The sequence below is a fragment of the Amblyraja radiata genome, chromosome 24 (assembly GCF_010909765.2).
Source record: "Amblyraja radiata isolate CabotCenter1 chromosome 24, sAmbRad1.1.pri, whole genome shotgun sequence".
In the NCBI taxonomy this organism is placed as follows: Eukaryota; Metazoa; Chordata; class Chondrichthyes; order Rajiformes; family Rajidae; genus Amblyraja; species Amblyraja radiata.
In genome coordinates this window covers 8,648,105-8,670,036 of record NC_045979.1, presented here as the reverse complement: position 1 = coordinate 8,670,036, position 21,932 = coordinate 8,648,105, and the positions used below count along the sequence as shown (strand labels likewise).

Genomic DNA, 21,932 nt, shown 5'->3' with positions numbered 1-21,932 from the left:
TCCGCCTCGCAGCTGTATCCCATAATGCAGCGCGGGCCCGGCACCGGCACGGCACCGAGACCAAGCGGGGAGCGGGAGCCCGCAGCGACTGAAGGCGCCCTGCACACAGGGTCGGTCGGTACGTCGGTACGTCGGTACGTCGGAGCAACTGTCGACAGAAAACAAAACTTCACGGGTAAGATCTGTGATAGAAAACAATGTTTGGAGAGTCGTTAAACGCACTTAGGGAACTTTGTTCAGAGGAAGGTACACACAATTGCTGGGGAAACTCAGCGGGTGCAGCAGCACCTATGGAGCGAAGGAAATAGGCGACGTTTCGGGCCGAAACCCTTCTTCAGACTGATCCTGTCCAGAGGAGATCTGCCCGGGATGAGAGCTGAGGTTGGAGAGGCTGAGGGTTTGGAACGCGGAGTTATTAAACAGTAACTTTAGGGCAACAGTGGACAGATTGATGCATTTCTGCGGTTGAGATCGCTCATGTCGCTACCTCCTCTTCATCTCATCTCCCACCCCCCCCTCCACACCCTCATTCACCTCTACCTCCAGATCAACCTCCTCGCCTCTCCCCCCCCCCCCCCCCCCCTCCCCCTCCCTCGTTCCCCTTCCTCCACCCACCATCTTGACTATCGTTGATTCTCCTCCCTCCATACACCCCCAAACCCCAGCCTCCCTGTGAACATCGAATGGTCCTCCATCTAACTTTAAATTAGCATGCTATGGTCATTGGCACGTTTAGTACATACACCCCACATCACTGGAAACTATGGATGGAGCTTGGTAAAACTTATACTCCAACCTGGAATACTGGTCAGTTTTTTCCATAAGGGTGCAAATATAAAGCCCAGGGTGCCTTCAATGAAAATGTTGGTGAGGATGCAAACATCTAGCAAGGCCTAATTGGCGAGGAGGGAGTGGGAAATGTTTGTTTTCTGTATGATAAATACTTGGAGTACAGTTTTGTCACAGTCAATATTCTGTTTCATTGGAGAGACCAGCAAAAATTCTTGAGACATCAGCTCGCATCCAAGCAATGGAATTGTTAGAATTGAATGAGCAAGAAACTGCAAGGACAATGGAAAGGATGTACATATTTGGAGAATCAGGAGGATGATTTTCAAATAATAGATAAAGGTATAATGTCCTGTGGGATTGGAACTTGCTGGCAGAAAGGTAGGGTGATGGTTTGTTGTGAGCAAAATCTAAACCATTAGATAACATAGCCAGAACAAAAGAAGGAAGTTATGTAAGGTGGTTTGGCTGTTACATGTTACATGTATTACACTGTATATATTACAAATGCGCAGGAATGTGACATCACTCTTGAGGACATTCATTTACCGTTTATAAATGGTACCGTAACCGTGTTCAGACTCGGCAGTACCATTGTCACGAAGCACTGAGGGGTGACAGATGGTCAGCTTAACTCCTATGTCTGATTTTTCTCTCTCTGATTATGTTGTTTCTCTATAACTCTTTTACTAATCCCTATCCTCTGTTTGCTTCCCCCTCTAATCGAATTCATCCATACATAGCCGTGCCTAGTTCGAATAACTGAGTGGATGATTCATCTCTATTTTCTGCTGAGATTCTCCAAATGGTGTCAACAGTTCCTTCCTATCCCCACCCCCCATAGGATTCTCCAACAGTTTGTTTTCCTTCTCGGAATCCTCACCATAACCACATGGTCTTCAGCTAATTTAATCCACTTACTGATTCAAAGGAATAGCTCAGAACATTGGACATGACCAGACAGTATCTTTGCTGTATTATTGAAAATTTGAACTTTAGATAGCAAAGAAGACTAGTCCTCCAGAATAAATTGTGCCAACTACGTTGTTCAAAATATTATTGCAATCTCTGTGATTTAAAAAAAAAAAGCCATATGCATCTTGTTTACAATAGGCAGGATGTACTTAATTTGATTAATATTGCACGATTAGTCTTCTGACAGATTAACAGCAGTTCAATACACATCAATACACAGTTTGGGTCTTGCTCGGCCCAAATCTCAGTAAATCCTTGGTCCTGATGGGCCAAGTGTTGTGAGTGTGATTGTCCTTGACATTGATGCAGCATTTGACCAAGTGCAGCATCTAAAGGTAAAAGTGCTGACTGTCTATCCTGATCAAGCAATTATTTATGCTATCGCATGTATTTCAGATTCTCCAATAAGTCGTCAAGAGAATTTATTGTCATGTGTCCCAGATAGGACAATGAAATTCTTGCTTGCTGCAGCACAACAGAATATTGCAGGCATAAATACAGATCAGTGTGTCCATTTACCATAAGTATATATATACTTCATCACCACAGACGTTAGTGCCACTGGTCGATAGTCATTGAGGAACGTCACCTTGCTCTTCTTGGGCACCGGTATTATTGAGATATATATATATATATATATATATATATATATATATATATATATATATATATATATACACATAAATAAACAGATAAAGTGCACTACGCTGTTATAGTTCAGAGTTTGTTTGAAGTTGTGTTTAATAGTCTGATGACTGTGGGGAAGAAGCTGTTCCTGAACCTGGATGTTGCAGATTTCAGGCTTCTGTACCTTCTCCCTGATGGCAACGGAAAGATTGGTATATGGTCAGGATAGTGTGGGTCCTTGATGATGCTGGCAGCCTTTTTGAGGCTGCGACTGTGATAGATCCCCTCGATGGTAGGGAGGTCAGAGCCGATGATGGACTGGGCAGTGTTTACAACTTTTTGCAGCCTTTTCCGTTCCTGGACGCTCAGGTTGCCGTACCAAGCCACGATGCAACCCGTCAGCATGCTCTCTACTGTGCACCTGTAGAAGTTCGAGAGAGTCCTCCTTGAAATACCGACTCTCCGTAATCTTGTCAGGAAGTAGAGGCGCTGATGTGCTTTCTTCATGATTGCAGCAGTGTTCTGGGACCAGGAGAGGTCTTCGGAAATATGCACGCCCAGAAATTTGAAGTTCTTGACCCTTTCCACGTTGATATAAACGGGACTGTGGGTCCCCATTCTACCCCTACCGAAGTCCACAATCAGTTCCTTGGTTTTACTGGTGTTGAGAGCCAGGTTATTGTGCTGGCACCATTTGGTCAATCAGTCGATTTCACTGCTATACTCTGACTCGTCCCCGTCAGTGACACGTCCCACAACAATGGTGTCATCGGCGAACTTGATGATGGAGTTCGCACTATGTCCGACTACGCAGTCATGAATATAGAGTGAGTACAGCAGGGGGCTGAGCACGCAGCCTTGAGGTGCTCCCGTGCTGATTGTTATCGAGGATTAAATTACATTTCTTTATTTATATAGCACATTTTTAGTCAACTTGCATTGACCCCAAAGTGCTTCACATAATTACATTCACACACACAGGCAAAGGTGGGTGAAGTGTCTTGCCCAAGGACACACACAGGCAAAGGTGGGTGAAGTGTCTTGCCCAAGGACACAACGACAGTATGCACTCCAAGCGGGATTCGAACCAGCTACCTTCCGGTTGCCAGCCGAACACTTAGCCCATTGTGCCATCTGTCGTCCACATATTTCAGGATGACATATTTCCGCCAATACGTACAGACTGTGGTCTGTGAATGAGGAAGTTGAGGATCCAATTGCAGAGGGATGCGCAGAGACCCAGATCTGAGAGCTTGGTAACCAGCTTGATGATGGTATTAAATGCCGAGCTGTACTCAATGAATAACAGCCTGACATGAGTTTTTGTTGTCCAAGTGGTCTAGAGCGGAGTGGAGAGCCAGTGAGATCGCATCCACCGGTGATCTGTTGTGGTGGTAAGCGAACTGCAGTGGGTCCAGGTTTTTGTTGAGGTAGGAGTTGATTTGCGGCATGATCAACCTCTCAAAGCACTTCATCACCACAGACGTTAGTGCCACTGGTCGATAGTCATTGAGGCACATCACCTTGCTCTTCTTGGGCACCGTTATTATTGACGCCCCTTTAAAGCAGGTGGGAACCTCAGACCTCAGAAGTGAGAGGTTGAAAATGTCCGTAAAATCTCCAGCCAGTTGGTCCACACAGGTTTTTAAAACACGCCCGGGTATACCATCAGGTCCAGGCGCTTTTCGAGGGTTCATCCCTCTGAAGGATCTTCTGACGTCGGCCTCTGACTGTGACCGAAATACCATCACGGCGAATGGGGGCTCAGGAAGCAACAGATCAAAAATTCACTGTTCTCAAGGGGATATCTGCTACTTTTCTTTCCCCTTTCCTTTGCTTCTCATTAGAAATATGATTACTTTCCTTCTAACAGCTACTATCTGTTCAGGAAATGTTCACTGAATTATGACTTGGAATAGGCGAGTGCCTTTATGAAGAATACAGTGTTCGCACAGTGGTTGAGTTGTTGCCTTAAAGCTCCAGAGACCCAAGTTTGATCCTGACCATGCGTGCTGTCTGTACGGAGTTTGTATGTTCTCCCTGTGACCGCGTGGGTTTTTTCGAGGTGCTTCGGATTCCTCCCACACTCCATAGATGTACACGTTTGTAGGTTAATTGGCTTCAGTAAAAAAATAAATGATATTGTCTCTTCTGTGTAGGATAGTGATCACTGGTTGGCGCAGATTTTGTGGGCCGAAGGGCCCGTTTCCATGCTGTATCTCTAAAGTCTAAAGAAATGTCTGCAAGTTGTGTTTGCTTATCACTCTTCAAAACTCAAATAAACACAATTCTAGGCTATTCAACATGTTTGAAGACGTTGCCCATTCCTGTCATAGTCTAGTAAACCTTCTCTGAATGGCTTGCAATACACTGCTTTATTATACCATATGGGTGTGGAGAGGATGTTTCCACTAGTGGGAGAGTCTTGAACCAGAGGGCATAGCCTCAGAATAAAAGGATGTATCTATAGAAAGGAGATGAGGAGGAATTTCTTGTAAATGGGCAGTGAATCTGTGGAATTCATTGCACAGATGCCTGTGAGGCCAAGATAGACACAAAAGCTGGAGTAACTCAGCGTGTCAGGCAGCATATCTGGAGAAAAGGAATAGGTGAGGTCAAGTCATTTGTGTATTTTTAAGGTTGAGATTGACAGATACATGATTGATAAGGGTGTCAAGGGTTAAGGGGAGAAGGCGGGAGAATAGCATCACTCTTAGACCGGCGGTGACTTGCGTGCACATCGCTAAAGGCATTTGCTAATGAGATCTATCTCTTAATTGAGCAATTTCGGGATAGTTATTCTTCCAGTCAGTAAATAAATATTTTTAACACTAAAAGTGTCGCCGCACTGCAGTTTAACTTTGCTGTATTTTATTTCCGGGAACTGTTGTTGTGGTTGTCCAATGATCGGGTTGCATCATACGCTATGCTTTCTCTTGGTACAACTTTTGGTCTTGGCTGGGGTTTTTTCTCATGCAATTAATCGGATTACGTTTGCGGGCGGGGACTTTGGTGTGGAATGGGTTATATCATTGACGTTTATGCTGGTCTGTGGTGGCCAATGAAAAAGCACTTGGTAGTTTCAGTTTGCGACGAGGCAGCTAAGATTGCACTCGGAAACAGAAGTGGGAGCCGAAGGCTATATGTGTTATGGTTATTCTTCCAGTTCTAGAGAGCTGGATAAAATATTCGAATCGGGGACTTGCGAAGCTACGCGGAAGTGTAGAGATTTGATTTGTTCCGTGGGCTGGTAACAAATAGAATTTGAAATTTCGTACGGGTGCCACCGCCGGATCAGTTGAATTCGTTTTAATGTGGAGCGGAGATGGTACATTAATTTCCAACATTGCCATCTGAAATCGGTTTTTGGTAGTGCGTTGAGGACATTAATCTCAACCTGGCTCTTGTATTTTTGGAGGTAGGTTTTATGGAGACAGACATTGTGAACCAGGAAAATTAGTGGAAGGAAGAAGAACTGAGTTTATTTTGTTTGATTTCTGAAAATGGATTTTAAACATATTAGATGTAATTTACATGGAATATTGCGTGTTTGAAATGATATTCACAATTATAGTATTTTCTGTTTCTAGTGTGTAACTGAATGTAGTCCTGACCAGACAAATAGTTTTAATTGGGTTTTTCGAGCTACTAACTCATAAATTAAGATTTATTGAAATCAGACCTGTAAGATTGGAATCTGATCAGTGAGATTGAGGCGTGGAGAATTTCAAAGTTTGGTATCATCCCCACTGTAAACTCCAAAAATGAGAAGGCTGAAATGGTCAAATTCTAACTACCTGCTCCACTGGATCAGATATGATTCCACGATAATACTTATTTTACAGTCTTTCCTGTCATCTCTTGCTCCTTCACTTAAAAGTAATTCAGCTGTGAAATTTGGACAGATGTTTCTGTTACTTGAGATTAATATTTTCTGGTATCCTTGTATTCCTTTTATTTGTAAAGTCCTTTTGAATATCCCAACTTGGTTTGTGAAAATTGTTTATAAATGAAATCTTTCAAGCTGTTTTGTTTTAAGCATTCTAAATTTAATTATGAAAACATATTTAAGTTTATTTGTGACTTTATAGTATTCTAATATATAACACTATTACATATCAATTAATATAAATGATTAGGCTAATCCAAATCAGATATGACTGGAATTACAATTTTAGTTTCCAGGCTTATGAACAAACTTGTGTTATGACTAAATTGTTTCAGATGAATTAATATCAACTCCATCCAATCAACCTGTGATATTTTAAAATATAACATTTTAAATTTCACATGTTCTAACTTACTAAATATTAAAATAGTACATCTGTTCATATAATATTGTAGCAGCTTTAAACTCCAAAATCTATTCCTCAAGTTCTGATATCTAGCCCCAGAGTGTCACAGACAAAGAATGATATTCTTGCAATATTTTGCTGCCGATTAAATTTTAAATGCTTATGACAGTTTTAAAAATGACACTTACAGGCCCAGATGGTGCGTGTCTCTAATTAGAATTAGCAAAATGACCATCATCATGTTCCCTAAAATGTATTCCGGAATTTGTTGTAGCTCATGGCTAGTATCAAGAATGGTTGCCTGCTGGTCTCCCAAATGCTTGATCGTATGTATGAGCTTTGTAAATCACTTGTTTGTAAGCTTGGATGGACCTATCACTATGTCAGTGGTTCAGCCGTAATGGCCTATACTTTGTAAAATCAATGCTTTTGAGAACCAAATGTTTAAAATTTATGCTTGTATATTGAGTACAGGAGCAGTAGTGGTTGGTTGCACTGGTACAGGGCCTTGATGGGATCCCTTCATAAGTTTTGTATGCAGATATGGTCTTCTAGATCTGAGGAAGGATGTTCCTAATTTGGAAGGGTTGCAACAAAGGCTGATTCCCACAATGACAAGACTGAAGTGCAAGCAGAGATTGAGGTGATTTGGGATTAAATTTGCTGGCGTTTAGAAGAATTGGAGGTGCTCTGTTTGAAATCTGTAAAATTCTAACAGGAGCAGATGCAGGGAAAGTGTTCCCAATTACTGTGGGGGGGTGGGAGGGTTCAGTGTTAGGGCGACCACCTCAAGGACACATGGCATGCTATTTAACTAGGATCGAAACATATATATTTACGTAGAGGATGGTCATTCTGTGGCATTCTCTGCTGCAGAAAACAAAAGCGGCATGTTATTATAGCTACCTCCTCCTTGAATGTATTTATTTATGGTAAATGGATCAATAAATATGTAGGGTAAGCAGGAGAAGAGTATCAAAGTGAATAATAAGTAGATCGATCAGTGTTTGTAATTGCTTTTCTTGAACAGAACAAAAATTGTAAAAATCGATAGGTCAATCACTTGTTTATTTGTAATTTTCCTTCTTAGGTACTGCGCAGTCTTCATTGACTGGAAGTTGATTTTCACCGCGTTCACGAGTGGGAAATTAGGAACTGAGAATTAGCATATTTTTGGTTATTTCCAGCATCTGCAGTGCTTATCCTATATTGCCAAATTATAGAACTAAAAATAATGAAAATGCTAGTTTGAGCTTACAGAAAACATTTTCAGGAAGTCTTGAGTCAGATTTTGCACAGAAATGCTGTTGGTTCTGTGTATAATTGCTGGCATTTCCTTGGATAATTGTCAGTAAGTTTGCCCTGCAGGCTTTTGTGGAGGTGCACCTCCTATACCTTGATCATACTAACTGATTATTTTTGCTCAATTATTGGATTGCTCGTGTAGGCCATCAGCAGAGCTTTAATCTCACAACATTGGACTTGTTACAGGGAGTGTTCTTCCATTGATTTCAGTAGCTGCAAATATCTGGAGAAAGTGTAAAGCAGGGCTCTCGCTTAACTTTTTTCCCCTGTTACCAGCCGGGCAACCATGGCAGCTTTTTAGGTTGCCAAATGCCAGTTTAGGTAGTCATTTAAGATGGTTTGCATGACGCGTGCGATAATGTGCTCGGACGAAGTGCGTAGTTACCAGTCAGAATTATACTCAATGACGCATTCACATATTATTTCTGCTTCAAATAAAGTCACAAACTAAACATATTCACAAATCAAGACATGATATATCCCACAATGACATGCAGCAAAATTATGACAGTATCTCAACTCTTTTTACACATTGCAATTAATGCAATTTCTATTAGTTCTTTCCACTTCCAAACAAAAATGTGGTTGGATTATTCAGCGTATGATCAACCTGTGTCAATAAATCCTGGACCATGGTAACATATATGCGTACATATAGTTGTGAATGTTGCTCATTAAATAACTACAGTACTGATACTCCATATTAAGAGCATTGTTTTGCTGTTAAAATGAATTCTATAATAACATGTCAACGGCAGCAGTGACAATCGAACACTGCGGTTTTAATGTTCCACGTGTTCACAATTTAATTAATCAATCTTTATGGATTAAAACAAATAATAACATTGGGAATTAAAACACATTTGATTGCATTCCATTATCAAACGTAGTCAATGTTCGCTCTGAAGACATTCCCAGGACAATAGGGTCAGGGAGGGGGTGTGTGTGAATCAGTGCGGGATGGGTAGATGGCGGGGGGGGTGGGGGTTAGAAGACAGTCGGTGCAGAATGGATGGATTGAGGCAGGTGAATTAGTACGTGTTGGTTGGAGTAGGTAAAATTGTGAGGGGAGAGCACGGGGGATGTCAGTGGTGTTGAATGGGGGGGTTCAGTACGGGATGGATGGGGGTAGACAAAAGTGCTGGAGAAACTCAGCGGGTGAGGCAGCATCTATGGAGCGAAGGAAATAGGCAACGTTTCGGGTCGAGACCTTTCTTCAGACTGTTCCCCTCCATTCTTCTTGAATGGGAGGATCAGTACAGGATGGATGGGGGGGGGAGATCAGCGCAGGATGAATGGGAGGGGGGGGGTGTCAGTACAGTGTGGATCGGAGGCTCTGTGCAGGATGAATGGCGATCACTACAGGAATAATGAGGGGAAGGTGCAGGGTAAATGGAGGGTGGGTCAGTACGGGATGAATGCGTGGATTAGTACAGGATGGATGGGGGATCAGTACAGGATGGATGGAGGGAGGAGAAGTGCAGGATGGATGCGAAAGGGGTAAGTACAGGGTGAATTGGGGAACCAGTGTCGGATGGATGGGGGGGGGGGATGGCAGGAGAATCAATGTGAGGTGGATAGGGTGATCAGTGCAGGATGAATAGATGGAGGGGGGGGGAGAGGGGGAGAGGGGCACAGGGGATGTCAGTGAGGCATGAATAAAGGCTGGAATGGGGATCAGTGCGGGATGGAGAAGAGGGGGTCCCAGGATAAGGGGGGGGAGGGGTGGAGGGGGCGTACAAGAGAGAGAGAGAGAGAGAAGGGGGGCGAGGTGGGGAGGAAGGAGGGTCAGCGCTCCTCGGACAACATCGCCCCGCTGCCTTGGCCGTTGGGAACTCCTCGCCACCGCCTCCCTCCTCCGCCAGCCAACAGCAAGGTGTGGGGCCGAGTGGTGCAGCTCATAGATCCTATAGCTATGGGATCTTTGGTGCAGCTGCTTCAGAAGGGTCGGAGCGAATGACGGGGCGGGCGGGGGGAGGAGGATATGGAGCCGCTGTTCGGGTCCCGTCATTCGCCCCGAACCTTTCTCACCACGCACCTAGTATCTTTCCCACGCAATACAGCTGTCACCGCCGACACAAAACGTTGCGTTCCTTTTCTCCAGAGATGCTGCCTGACCCGTGGAGTTACTCCAGTTTTTTGTGTCTATCTTCGGTACAAACCAGTATCTGGTTGCCAAGCCGGGAAAAATGACTCTGTGTTTAGGTTGCCCGGCGGCGCTTTGCGTGGTCAGTGTCACCCGGGCAACCGTTAATTTCGAGCCCTGGTAAAGTGTTTAAATCGTAGTTTGAGTTTTTAGAATGTTTATGTGTTTTGGTTATTAAATATAATGTTTTTATAGTGAGTTCACTTTTAATAGTTTAAAGCTTTTTGATTGTCACAACCACTTTTTTTTACAGCCGTCATAGACAGGCTCATCCACTGTTGACTGAACTGTTTCTAGCATTTATTCATGGAGGGCCACTTGAGGATTGGGTTGGCTTTCTCCAAAATGTTTCCTCCATAGGATACAAATTAGTTACATTTAAAATTTATTCCAGAAGTTATCCACCCATTTGGATGCTTTCAGTGAGTTGCTGGCTTCTGCATTCATGACTTGAGTTGTATACTTTTCAGCGTGCCAGAATTAATGGCTAGTTTGCTTTACATTTTATTTTCTTCTCATTTATGAGCTAGAAATAGCCTGTGATACAAAACGCCATAGTTTCTGCTTGAAATATCTTTCATTGCCAGAGACATTCTGGTAACTGTTGGCGCAACACTGAAAAACAAATTGCAGCATAGTTCAATGAGTATATGCACCACCTTGGGTATTGTCAAGATACTGTAGTTTCTGAATAATCAAGGTTATTTGGTTCTGATGTAAGTAGTAGAGAAAGAAGTCCAGGAATAGCTGGAAATCTGGACAGGTCATGAAACGCATGGTTTTGTATGTCAAATTTTATGATCATGGGGAAGTCCCCCAATGGCTGCCTCACCACCAGTCTGTCCCTTCCTTTGTATTTGTTTGTATGTGTTAAATGTATGTTTTTTAGTTTTCTTTAGCTTGTTTTACTTGGGGGGGGGGGGGGGGGGGGGGGGGGGAGGAGTTGGGGGAAACTTTTTCTAATCTCTTGCCTCGACGGAGATATGATTTTTTCCGAACGTATTTCCAGCCGCTCTGCGGCCTAACATCGAGGGGTTGGCGGCCTTTGCTGGAGACAGACTTTGAGAGCTCCACCACGGGAACCTGCGGGACTTACCATCACAGAACTTGCAATCCCTTTGCCAGGGATCGACTTTGGGGCTCCAACCACGGGGGCCTGCGGAGTTTGACATCGCGGAGCTCGCGGTCTCGAGTTAGAGACAGACTTCGGGAACTCCAAGCCGCAGGAGCTTCAATCGCCCCGACATGGGGGCTTCAACCGCCGGCTGCTGGAGCTTCGATCGCCCCGACTGTGGATGGTTCGACAGCCCCGACCGCGGGAGAATAAAGAGGAAGAGGATTGGACTTTATTGCCTTCCATCACAGTGAGGAACATGGGCAATCCGCTGTGGTGGATGTTTATGTTAACTTTTATGTAGTTGTGTGTCTTTTTTTATTTTGGCTATATGGTAATTCAAATTTCACTGTGCCTTAATTGGTACATGTGACAATAAACTGACCTCGAAACCTTAAAATTAAAGGGATTTATTGATGTGTGTATATATTTATATAATGGTATATGGATACACTGATATGTTCTGTATTCATGCCTACATATTCTGTTGTGCTGAAGCAAAGCAAGAATTTCATTGTCCCATCTGGGACACATGACAATAAACTATCTTGACTTGACTTGAGTTTCCTATTTAACAGTGCAAAATATTAAATATTCCCAGTTCTATTCATCAATTGGCTGAATCTTTCTCTTTCTACAGTTTCTCTTTCCAGGAAGAGCTACATTCTATGCAGTGCATTGTGTGTGTTGCTTGTTTGACCAATGTATGTTTTAGAAAAAGTTGCAAACTATTATGCCGTATTTTGTGTCGGATGATCTTTATTGTCTTGAGCTTCAGTTTTGCAGCTTAGTCTCGTTTAAATTTCTGTATGGTATTATGTAGATTGACTACATTCAAACCTGAAATAAGATAATCAATTGGGCTACCCCAACTTGTAATATCACTAAACAGCATTGTTTTTAATAGCTTAGTTTCTTTTCACTTGCGTTTTAATGATTTGCACATCCATGTTGTAATTGTATTTTTAATATTATTGCAAGACTGATCTTTTGATTTGGCAGGTAAAGATAGGGACCCAGTGACAAATAGGTAAATAGATGAATCGGGCATGCACATCATTGTCACAATAATAATCAGAACATCGTGTAGGTGGTTTGCAATTTAAAAGTGCACCAGAGTAGATCATCGCAACTTGGAAAGAGTGATGGGTTAGGATCAGTAAATCTCAAACGGATGGACAGGCAGGGAGAATAAAGGGATATGGTGAGGATAAAGGGCTCGAGTGTGCTTATTTCAATGCAAGGAATATGGGGTAAGCAGGTGCACATAGATCCTGGATTGGTGCTTGGGGCTATGATGCTGAGGCCATGGCAGAAAAGTGGTTGTGGGAGAGACAACAGGCAGCTCAATGTTTCAGATGTGATAGAGGAAGGGAATGGAGGTGGAGGAATTGCTCTACTAATCACAGTGACTTCATTGTTGCACTCCAAGAGGACATTCTGGAGAGTTTGTTCGCTGAGGCGATATGAAAAGAGCTCAAAAGTAAGAAAGGTACTAGCACTTGAATAGGATTGTACTTTGCCCTCCAATAGCTAGCAGGTGATAGAGGAACAGATGCGGAGACAGGTTACTGAGAGCTGCCAAAGCAGCAGGGTTGTCTTAATGAGTGACTCAAAGTTCTCCAATATTAAATGGAACATGCACAGTGCCAAAGGCTAAGACGGGGTAGAATTTGCTAGGTGTATCCAAGAGAGTTTCCTGAAATAGTATGCAGATAGTACAACCTGAAATACACTGTGGGTATTACAACCCGATAGGGAACATTGGATCTTGTGTTGGGAAATGGGCCTGGCTAAGTGACCAGTGTTTCAATCGAAGAGCATTTTGGGGATAGTGATCACAACAACATAGGTTTTAAGATTGTTTTGCATAGGGATGAGTCTGGACCTTGCGGGAAGTTACTGAATTTGAGTAAGACGATTTATAACATTATTAGGCAGAAGGATGGGAGCAGATGTTATTTGGTAAGTCCGCATCTTGCACGTGGGAGTTGTTTAAAGGGCTGTTGATCAGATTTCAGGACTGGCATGTTCCTGTAAGGATGACAAAGTATGGGAGCTTTGGATAACCGAGAGGATGTAAATTTTATCAAAAAGATAAAGAAAGAGTCTGCAAGATGGAAGAAGATGGAATCAGATGATAGTGTTGATAAACCAATTTATCTCCTGGGATAAGTAAAGTTCGATCGTATCGAATTGTAGCAACATGGAGAAGTTGGGCAGACTTGGAATGTTTTCTCTGGAATGCTGGAGTTGAAGGGAAGGCCTGATAGAAGTATATACAATTATGAGATGTAGATAGGGTCGACAATCAATCTTTTTCCCAGGATGGAAATATCAAATACTGGAGGCTTTAAAGTGAAAGGGGCAAGGTTTAAAGGAGATGTGCGGGGCATATATTTTTGGATATAGGAGGGTGAATGCCTGTAACACTCTGTCGGGGGTGGTGTTGGAGGCAGATAAGATAGTGGCATTTAAGAGACGTTTGGATAGGCGCATGGAAGGATATGGATTATGTGCGGATAGATAGGAATTTGTCTTGTATCATATTCAGCACAGACATTGTGTGCCATCGGACCTGTCCCATTGCTGTTCTATTTATGTGGCATATATGGGATTTCAAAGGTTCATTTATTGTCACACACCAATTGGTGTAGTGAAATTTGAGTTGCCATTGCAGCACATTAATAAGAATACAACATAACATTATAAAGGAGTTTAACATAAACATTCAAGTCCAGCCCCATCCCCTTGTCCACCCATAGTCGGGCCTATTGAGGTCGCCGCTACGGCAGCCCGATGTTTCAGGCCCTTCTCGACAGGTGATGGTGCTCCGGCGTCGGGAGAACCCTCTCTGCGGCTTGGGATACCTGGAACGGCCGCTTCCTTACTGGAGACCGCGGCTTCCGAACCCACTGGCTCCTTCTGGACGGAGCTCCACCACTGGCGATCTCGGCGAGAGATCCCAGCCTCCGCGATGTCAAAGTCAGCGCCGCGGCTGGCCGATCCACAGACCCGCAGCTCCGCGATGTTCAATTGGCGGACTCAGCACACTGGAGCTCCACCGCGGCGACCTGGGCAAGGCATCGCCCGCTCCGCAATAGCGCTCCAGCGCTGTGCCGCCGCCGAAGCCGTGGTTCTGGCCGGTCCCCTCAGGAAAAGCCGCTCCAGACGATGGTAGGCCGCGAGGATGAGTCGAGATGCTGCTCGGAGGAAAGCCACCTCTCTGACCAGGTAGGGACTAGGAAAAGCAGTTCTCCCCCCCCCACATAAAAAGACTAGACCTCTAAAACAAAACACTATCTTAACATACTAATAAAAAATAAAAGTGAAAAGTCGGACAGCTGCAGGCAGGGCAGCCATACCCAACTGGACGGCGCCAGAATAGCATTCGGTAAAGTGCTTTATGATAGACCTGTCATCAGGATTGAAGTCAATGCATAAGGTGTTGGAGCAGCATGGATAGAAAATTGTCTAGGCGGGAAATGGTGAAAAAAAAATCAGATTAATGGATGTATACAATGGAATTCTCAGGATTGGGCAAAGTGCTGTTACTTTTTTGATTTTATTGATGATTTGGATTTCTAAGCAGCCTCATTCAGACTGATGTTAAATAAACCGTTGCCATCTCCATTACCTTTAATGCGCACTAGTTTGTGTTGTTGGGCACACGTGGGTGAACTATTTAGTTAGTCAGTTGCCTGACAATTTTGAAAACCACATTCACTTTTACTGTATTACATAGTGTTTTTTGCACTCAGCTGAGTCAGTTGAAGTGAGTGCATTATCTTTCAGTGAGTGGGAGTTGAGGTACCAGAGGTGGACAGGGAGTACGTCAAATGTTGCCCGATGAGCCATATATTGAACTTGCTTGAAACTCATGGGGTAAACCGTGTGTTGCCATGACAGATTCAACGATAAAAACAATGAATGCAAAACAGCAAAATGGTGCAAAGGTTGTAGTGCAATCTATCTGACCAAAATATTTGAAAGGAAATAATTTTCAAAGCTGTGGCAGGAGATGCTGGTGAGCTGGCATTGCTTGACCACTTTTAAATAGGTTTGCAGCAATATAATGAAAAGTGAGAATGAAGCTTGGCAAGTATTATCTTTTTAAGATGTTTGTCCTGATAATTAACCCAGTTTCATTGAGGTTTATGCAAAGTGTAATTATTTGAGAAAACTGTTGAAGAATTTATCAGGAAGCATCAATTTACAATACACTAGCAGAAAGAAACTGACCACCTTTCTATCCTTTACTTTGGATTCGAGACATGAAGTACAGATTATTACAATTTCCTTTAGACAGTGAATTTATATATTAAAAGTATAAAATATTTTGCAAAAATAGTCTTTCGGCCAGACTTCCCCATTGCTGATGCTCAATTATTCTGTAGTGCTGATACGTTTATCACCAACAGTGTCTGTTGCTCAAACTGGATGGCAAGTATTGAACAACTATTCACCTGTTTGGAGTTATGCTTGCCATTGTGCACATATACATTTTTTTCCCTTGACCCTCAGTTGCAATATAGTGAATATTTGACTTGATTTTCTCTATGACTACTGCAAGTGAGTGATGGTAGGAAGAGGTGGCAAATGTTTCCTTTGTGTTTACTTAACTTATTTTCTTTCTTTAGGAGGCTAATTGCAGCTATTTGGCTCCCTGGGCTACGCCATGGCTTCGGGTGGCAGCGATGATGAACCTTTTCAAACAAACCCGGACAAACCCACAAATCACTGCAAAAGCCGATCACAGCATGTGACTGGTGAGTGTTAGCCTTTTAGTAGTTCTACAAAGGTGCCATAAATGTAGATCCACTGCAAGTAGGTAGGGGTCTGAATAACCTTGTTTCTTGATCCAATGGTAGAGGAACAAATAAAACAAGGTACATCCTTTGCGAAAGTCAGCATTAAGAAATGAAAACAGTTGTATAGTTTCACATAGTCAATTAAAATCTTATTTTAATTTGTCTTTTGTGTGATAGGTTGTTGAAGTTCACCCTGATATATAAAGAATGGGCGTGTATGTTCAGTAGATGCTGCCTTATTGCTGATATACAATTCTTGGAATGGTGGGCACTTATTTGTGGAAACCAATTTGCTCTTTAACTGATCTCTTTGGAAGAGTTGTAAGCCTTGCTGAAGGTAGACAAAAATGCTGGATAAACTCAGCGGGTGAGGCAGTATCTATGGATCGAAGGAAAAGGTGACGTCACCTATTCCTTCGCTCCTTAGATGCTGCCTCACCCGCTGAGTTTCTCTAGCATTTTTTGTCTACCTTCGATTTTTCCAGCATCTGCAGTTCTTTCTTTAGCCTCGCTGAACTTATTCTCACACTGGAGAGCTCCCTTAACTCTTAATTTCCTCCAGATTGAAAATGTATCTATGGGCACATACGCCTGTCTCTCTGTGGGATTGTGAATGATCTTTGTTTCAGTTCTACCTAGGCCTACTATCTCAATATTTTTTTCCAGTACATCGAGACTACATTGATGTGCTCTCTTGCACTCGTGCAGAACTCGATAGTTTCATCACTTTTACTGCCAATTTCCTGCCCTCTGTTTTGACTGTACAGCACGCAAAACAAATCTTCAATTATATTTTGCTACATATAACAATAAACCAAAACAAACTAAAATCATTGTTAACAAAGCTCTTGCCACATCTCATCCTCTTTCTTTATCTCTGCTCTCATTCCCTCTCTTCTGGGGTAGGAGGAGGATACGGTTCCCCATGGTTGCTGGCTTGTACCCCACTTGCTTGCACCCCACCAGCCTCTGCACTCAGCAGATCATTGTCCACAGTTTCTGGCACATTCCAAAAGATTGCACCACCGGATACATCTTTCCCTCTCCTTTAGCGCTTCACAGGAACTGTTCTCTTTGACATTACGGTTGATCCTTGTGTTCACACCAAGCAATGTCTTTCATGCATTCCCTTGCAACTGCAAGCAATGCAATATTTGTCCTCTTCTTTCCCTCCCATCACTCCATCCTGGGACCCAAACATTCTTTCCAGGAGAAGCAATGATTCACTTGCATTTCTTGTTAGTGTTTGCAATGTTGTCTCTCCCATATTGGTAAAACTAAATGCAAAGAGTGATTGCTTAGTGTAAAGCAAGCAGTCTCTCTGCAGTGGTGACCTTGAGCTTCCCGATTGTCTGCAACTTTCATTCCTTGCACTGCTCCCACTAGGACCTGTTGGCCTGTGGCCTCCTGTCACAATGGGGCCCAATCCAAACTGGAGGAATAGGACATCACTTCCTGTCTGTGAATATAACCATATAACAATTACAGCACGGAAACAGGCCATCTCGACCCTTCTAGTCCGTGCCGAACACATAATCTCCCCTAGTCCCATATACCTGCGCTCAGACCATAACCCTCCATTCCTTTCCCATCCATATAACTATCCAATTTATTTTTAAATGATAAAAACGAACCTGCCTCCACCACCTTCACTGGAAGCTCATTCCACACAGCTACCACTCTCTGAGTAAAGAGAGTAAATATAGCAGTCATCTGGACTGTGTATTGAATTCTACAACTTCGGGTAGCTTGATTTCTTGTTCTCTCAGTTTTCCATCTGTAGGTCATACGGTCATAATTGATGCAAGTAGAATTAGGCCAAATCGCTCATCAAGTCTATTGTGGCTGATCTATCACTCCCTCCTAACCCCAATCTCCTGCCTTCTCTCCCAGGACCTCTGACACCTGTACTAATCAAGAAATATCTGTAATATTAGCTCAACCTTTTGTTTGCCTCTTTTAAAAGTGGAGGACCTGGTGGGTTTATCCTGTTCTGCATTTTGCAACTCCCACATTATTTTGTCTAACTGCTCCCATTTGCTCATTGACCAGTTCACATTGCAGACAGCATATCTCCATGGTAACCCCAGTTTTACCCTCAGATATATTTCCTCTCCCACCCTCCGTGAGGCTTAATAAGCTTATTTTTGTCTACTGTTCTGATGAAGAATCTCCGACCTGAAACTTTGATTCTGTTTCTCGTCCCACAGATGTGACATGACCTGCTTAGTGTTTCCAGCTTCTTCTATTTTTGTTCTATTAAATTATTCCTGCAGTATATCTCAGCCTTTTCAATGTTGGTTTACTGGGTGTCTCAGTCTCTGGAAAAAGAAGCAAACAAACAATTGTGGTTATTTTGATGATTCAATCAATTTATACTGAGGCTTGCTTGCAATCTGCTAATGAAACAGGAAGTGGAAGCTCTTTTCACAGGATATTTATGATTCACCTCCATATTTGATGTTCACGATTGTGTCAATAAATAGCTTTGTTTTTTGTTGGATTTCTCTGTTTTCAATGGGCCGGTAATTCATCAACTGATATATTACATTTATCTCCGCATATCTCCGGTTCTCTTGCCATGCACCTACATTGCAGTAGTTTACAGTTGCAAATTAACGTACCAGGCTTGTGAGAGAAAACTGGACACCGGGGAGAAACCTTTGTTAATGTGCGGGGATCGCTGGTCAGCACGGACTCGGTGGGACGAAGGGCTTGTTTCCGCGCTGTATCTCTAAACTAATCTAAACTAAAGTATAAAATCACACAGAATGTGTAAGCTCTACACAGGTAGCACTTATGATTGGATTAAACCCAGGTTAGGAGCTGAGAGGCAACAGTGCTATTTATCCCAAAGCATACAACCTTTTTACTTAGCATTTGTGATATAGTGCACTTTGGGGAGAAAGCTTCTCATAAACTTACCATGTTTGTTGATTAGTAAATGTGTCATCATTTAAATGCTGATGCCTGAATATTTGCTGTCTATTTGTTGCTATGGCAGGTGTTAATGATGTAGTTCATAAATTTTCAGTTTTTACATTTTCCATTCACTTCACTTCATCTCTTATGGCTGACTACTTTACTGTACAGGTTGCTTTTATTTATTGCTCATGAGTAAAACAAAACAATTGATAAGGTTTACTTCTTAATAAACAACTCACAAAAACGTTAGGTAAACTAAAAGCTTTACTGATCATTAGCCAGCAGAAGTGACGGGAATATACATGCCAAGTAAGCTACAGACACTTGACTTCTCCGTGCTACCATGTCAATGCACAAAGATTTGCATGGTGTTTTTATACTGTGTCACTTAATCACATTCCAAAGATATTAGTCATGGTCACAAGATTCAGTCAATATACATCACTACACGACGAGTCTGAGATTGTCTCTCTTATCAATTGGTAGACACATTTCAATGGCACCGGTCATTGTCTCAATATACATCAAGCTGAGACAAGCCCGGGCTTATCAATCCACTGGAGAAGGCCTGCTTGAGACGAAATATAAGCTACAACCTAGTCAAGTATTCCACTATGCATCTTTTTCATATTTAAAAGTATTTAAACTTCTCACAATGTATTAATTTAGTTATCCACTGTGAATAAAATTTCCAAGCACAGATAGAAATTAGTAAATCGTTAGAAAGGATGGGTTAAACAGAAACACTTGGCAGATTTGTAAAATGTATGTTTGGCAATGTCAATTCCTTTCACATGGTAGAGATGGGTAAATGTGATGGTGTTCTCTGGATTCTCAAAAGGGATAGTATGATGGAATATAGCTTTGGTAGGGAATCCAGGAGATTAATGTTATGATATTGTGCGTATGAGTAGTATGTCTGAAGTCTGTTGTTATTTGTCTCTATATTTGTATATAAATGGGCAATCCGAGAAAATTTAATACACAAACCTGTGCGATTTAATATCACGTGTTGACTTATAACCTTACGAAATCTGCAAAATAAGGATTAGATTTGGGTCTGGGTGGATCAGAATGTCTATTGCCAGCTAATTGGTATAACCACTTCAGCCACTCTTAAATGGGCAATATTTTCTTCAACAACTGCTACAGTGTGGTTCCAGAACATATAACTGTTTTAAATCCAGTGTTCTTCATTCCAACTTTGATTTTTTTTTTTTTTTTAAACATCATCTTCAGATACGAGCACTGTATTTCTTTTGAATATTGTGAAATCCAAATATCTTGTAGGCAAGTTAAATGATTGTGAACGTAGATACAAATAAGGGCAGAAAAATGTATTTGCAGAAAGTGTTTATCTTTTTTCCCCGATTTCAACCCTTGATTCACCTGCTGTTTTATGACCAACATCTATTACAAGTCCACTAGCACATTTATTTTACTACCCCGTAGTGCTTTCCCTGTGGAATATATTCCACTTGCTATGTGTCCTGCCACTTTCCACATCAGGGCTTCTGAAATGTTACCTTACTTTCTTTTGAATGTATGTTTCCCTTAGTTGACAGAGCCCTTGACTGTTTCATTTTCCTCTCCTCTGCCGTTACCTTTCTCCTTCCCAGAATAGAGTTCCTTTTCTGTTAAATATTGATATTCCGATGTGATATCACCACCGGAGTAATTCTTTCCATTCTCGTGATTAATCGCAAGATACGCTTATTCATCACCAATACCCATCCATACATGTGGCGCCTTGCCATGAATCAGATGCCATACCTAGCCTTGATGACTCCCTTCCACTATCCAAGTAGCCATTTACTTCAATTTCCAATTTCACTGCTCATAATGTGGTCCTTTCAAATTTGGGGAAATTCAATGTGGATCAGCTGTCCTGTTGGCAGCACACCTTTCAACTCTCCGACCTGCATCCATGCTTGCACCTGTGCTGTTTGAATCTGTCAACATGTAACTCTCCGTTACAATGAAACTTAATTCAAGACTTGAGGAGCATCAGCATTTTCTGACTATATACACTGCAAGTCCTCCACTGCTTACACACGCCCAACTTCTGAACAGCCCCAAATCAGCTTTAAAGAGACTAACTGCTGCGGGCATCTTATGTCATGTTGGCACTTGCCTGACAAACTCTTTGCACTTATTTTACGTCCTATGTTTTACCCGTCTCTGAAAGATCAAGAGCCTGCAACAACATTGCATTTCTTCTCATGACAGATGCGCCCAGGCATGCAAAGTTTTTGTTTTTAATTTCACGAGTAGTTTTTGACCAGTTTCTACATTTGATATTTTTATAGTTTTCATTGACAAATATGAACTGTTGGTTGTTTACAGCATTTTTTTCAAAGCCTCTTGGCAAAAATAAGATGTTTCACACATATGCCTGTACGCCGTTTTATACATTGGTTAGATCCATTAATATGATTGAATGAATGCCTGTTATACTTTCACATGGGTGCTTGCTGCTTTAGGGTCACGTTTAATATTGAGCAGTGGTTTCCTACATTCCCTTCTTAGAATTTTTATAGACTAAAAATCCTTGCCGGCAGAAAGTTCCAACATTATCTTCAGACTTTAGAAAATATGCTTGCATCAAATGTGTTTTTGAACCAATTGTGCACTTTTGAAACAGTGGTGTGGTTTTGTGTATAGTAGAACTGATGTGCTCAAGGAAATGTATGTTCATTTTCCTGCATTGACTGACTTCAGTTTTTTTTTGTCATTATTTTTGGAATGATTCAGCTTCTTTGTTGGTTATTCTGTAAACACGTGTTAATTTTCTTGTGGTGTTTTTTGACTTGAGTTGTCCATTGCCACACCTTGACCACAACACAGTAGAGCTGAGTTAAAAAGCTGAGCTGTAAAAAAACAGTTTCATAATCCTTGCATGAAATATTTGCTGCAGATGTACTGAGAGTCTAAAATGTTTGGGA

At 42.1% G+C, this 21,932-nt stretch overlaps 1 protein-coding gene across 2 annotated transcripts in view; it reads left to right on the top strand.

The window, feature by feature from the left end:
- The first annotated feature begins 47 nt into the window (after nt 1-47).
- Nucleotides 48-21,932, top strand: part of bak1 (BCL2 antagonist/killer 1) — a 38,625-nt gene continuing 16,740 nt past the window's right edge. The window contains exons 1-2 of one of the 2 annotated variants that reach the window (XM_033042364.1): nt 48-175; nt 15,892-16,020. In XM_033042364.1, coding sequence (XP_032898255.1) covers nt 15,930-16,020 — 91 coding nt within the window. In that variant the 5' untranslated portion in view covers nt 48-175; nt 15,892-15,929. Of the gene's footprint in view, nt 176-5,481; nt 5,810-15,891; nt 16,021-21,932 lie in introns of those variants that run through there. The other variant, XM_033042365.1, reaches the window with a different exon arrangement.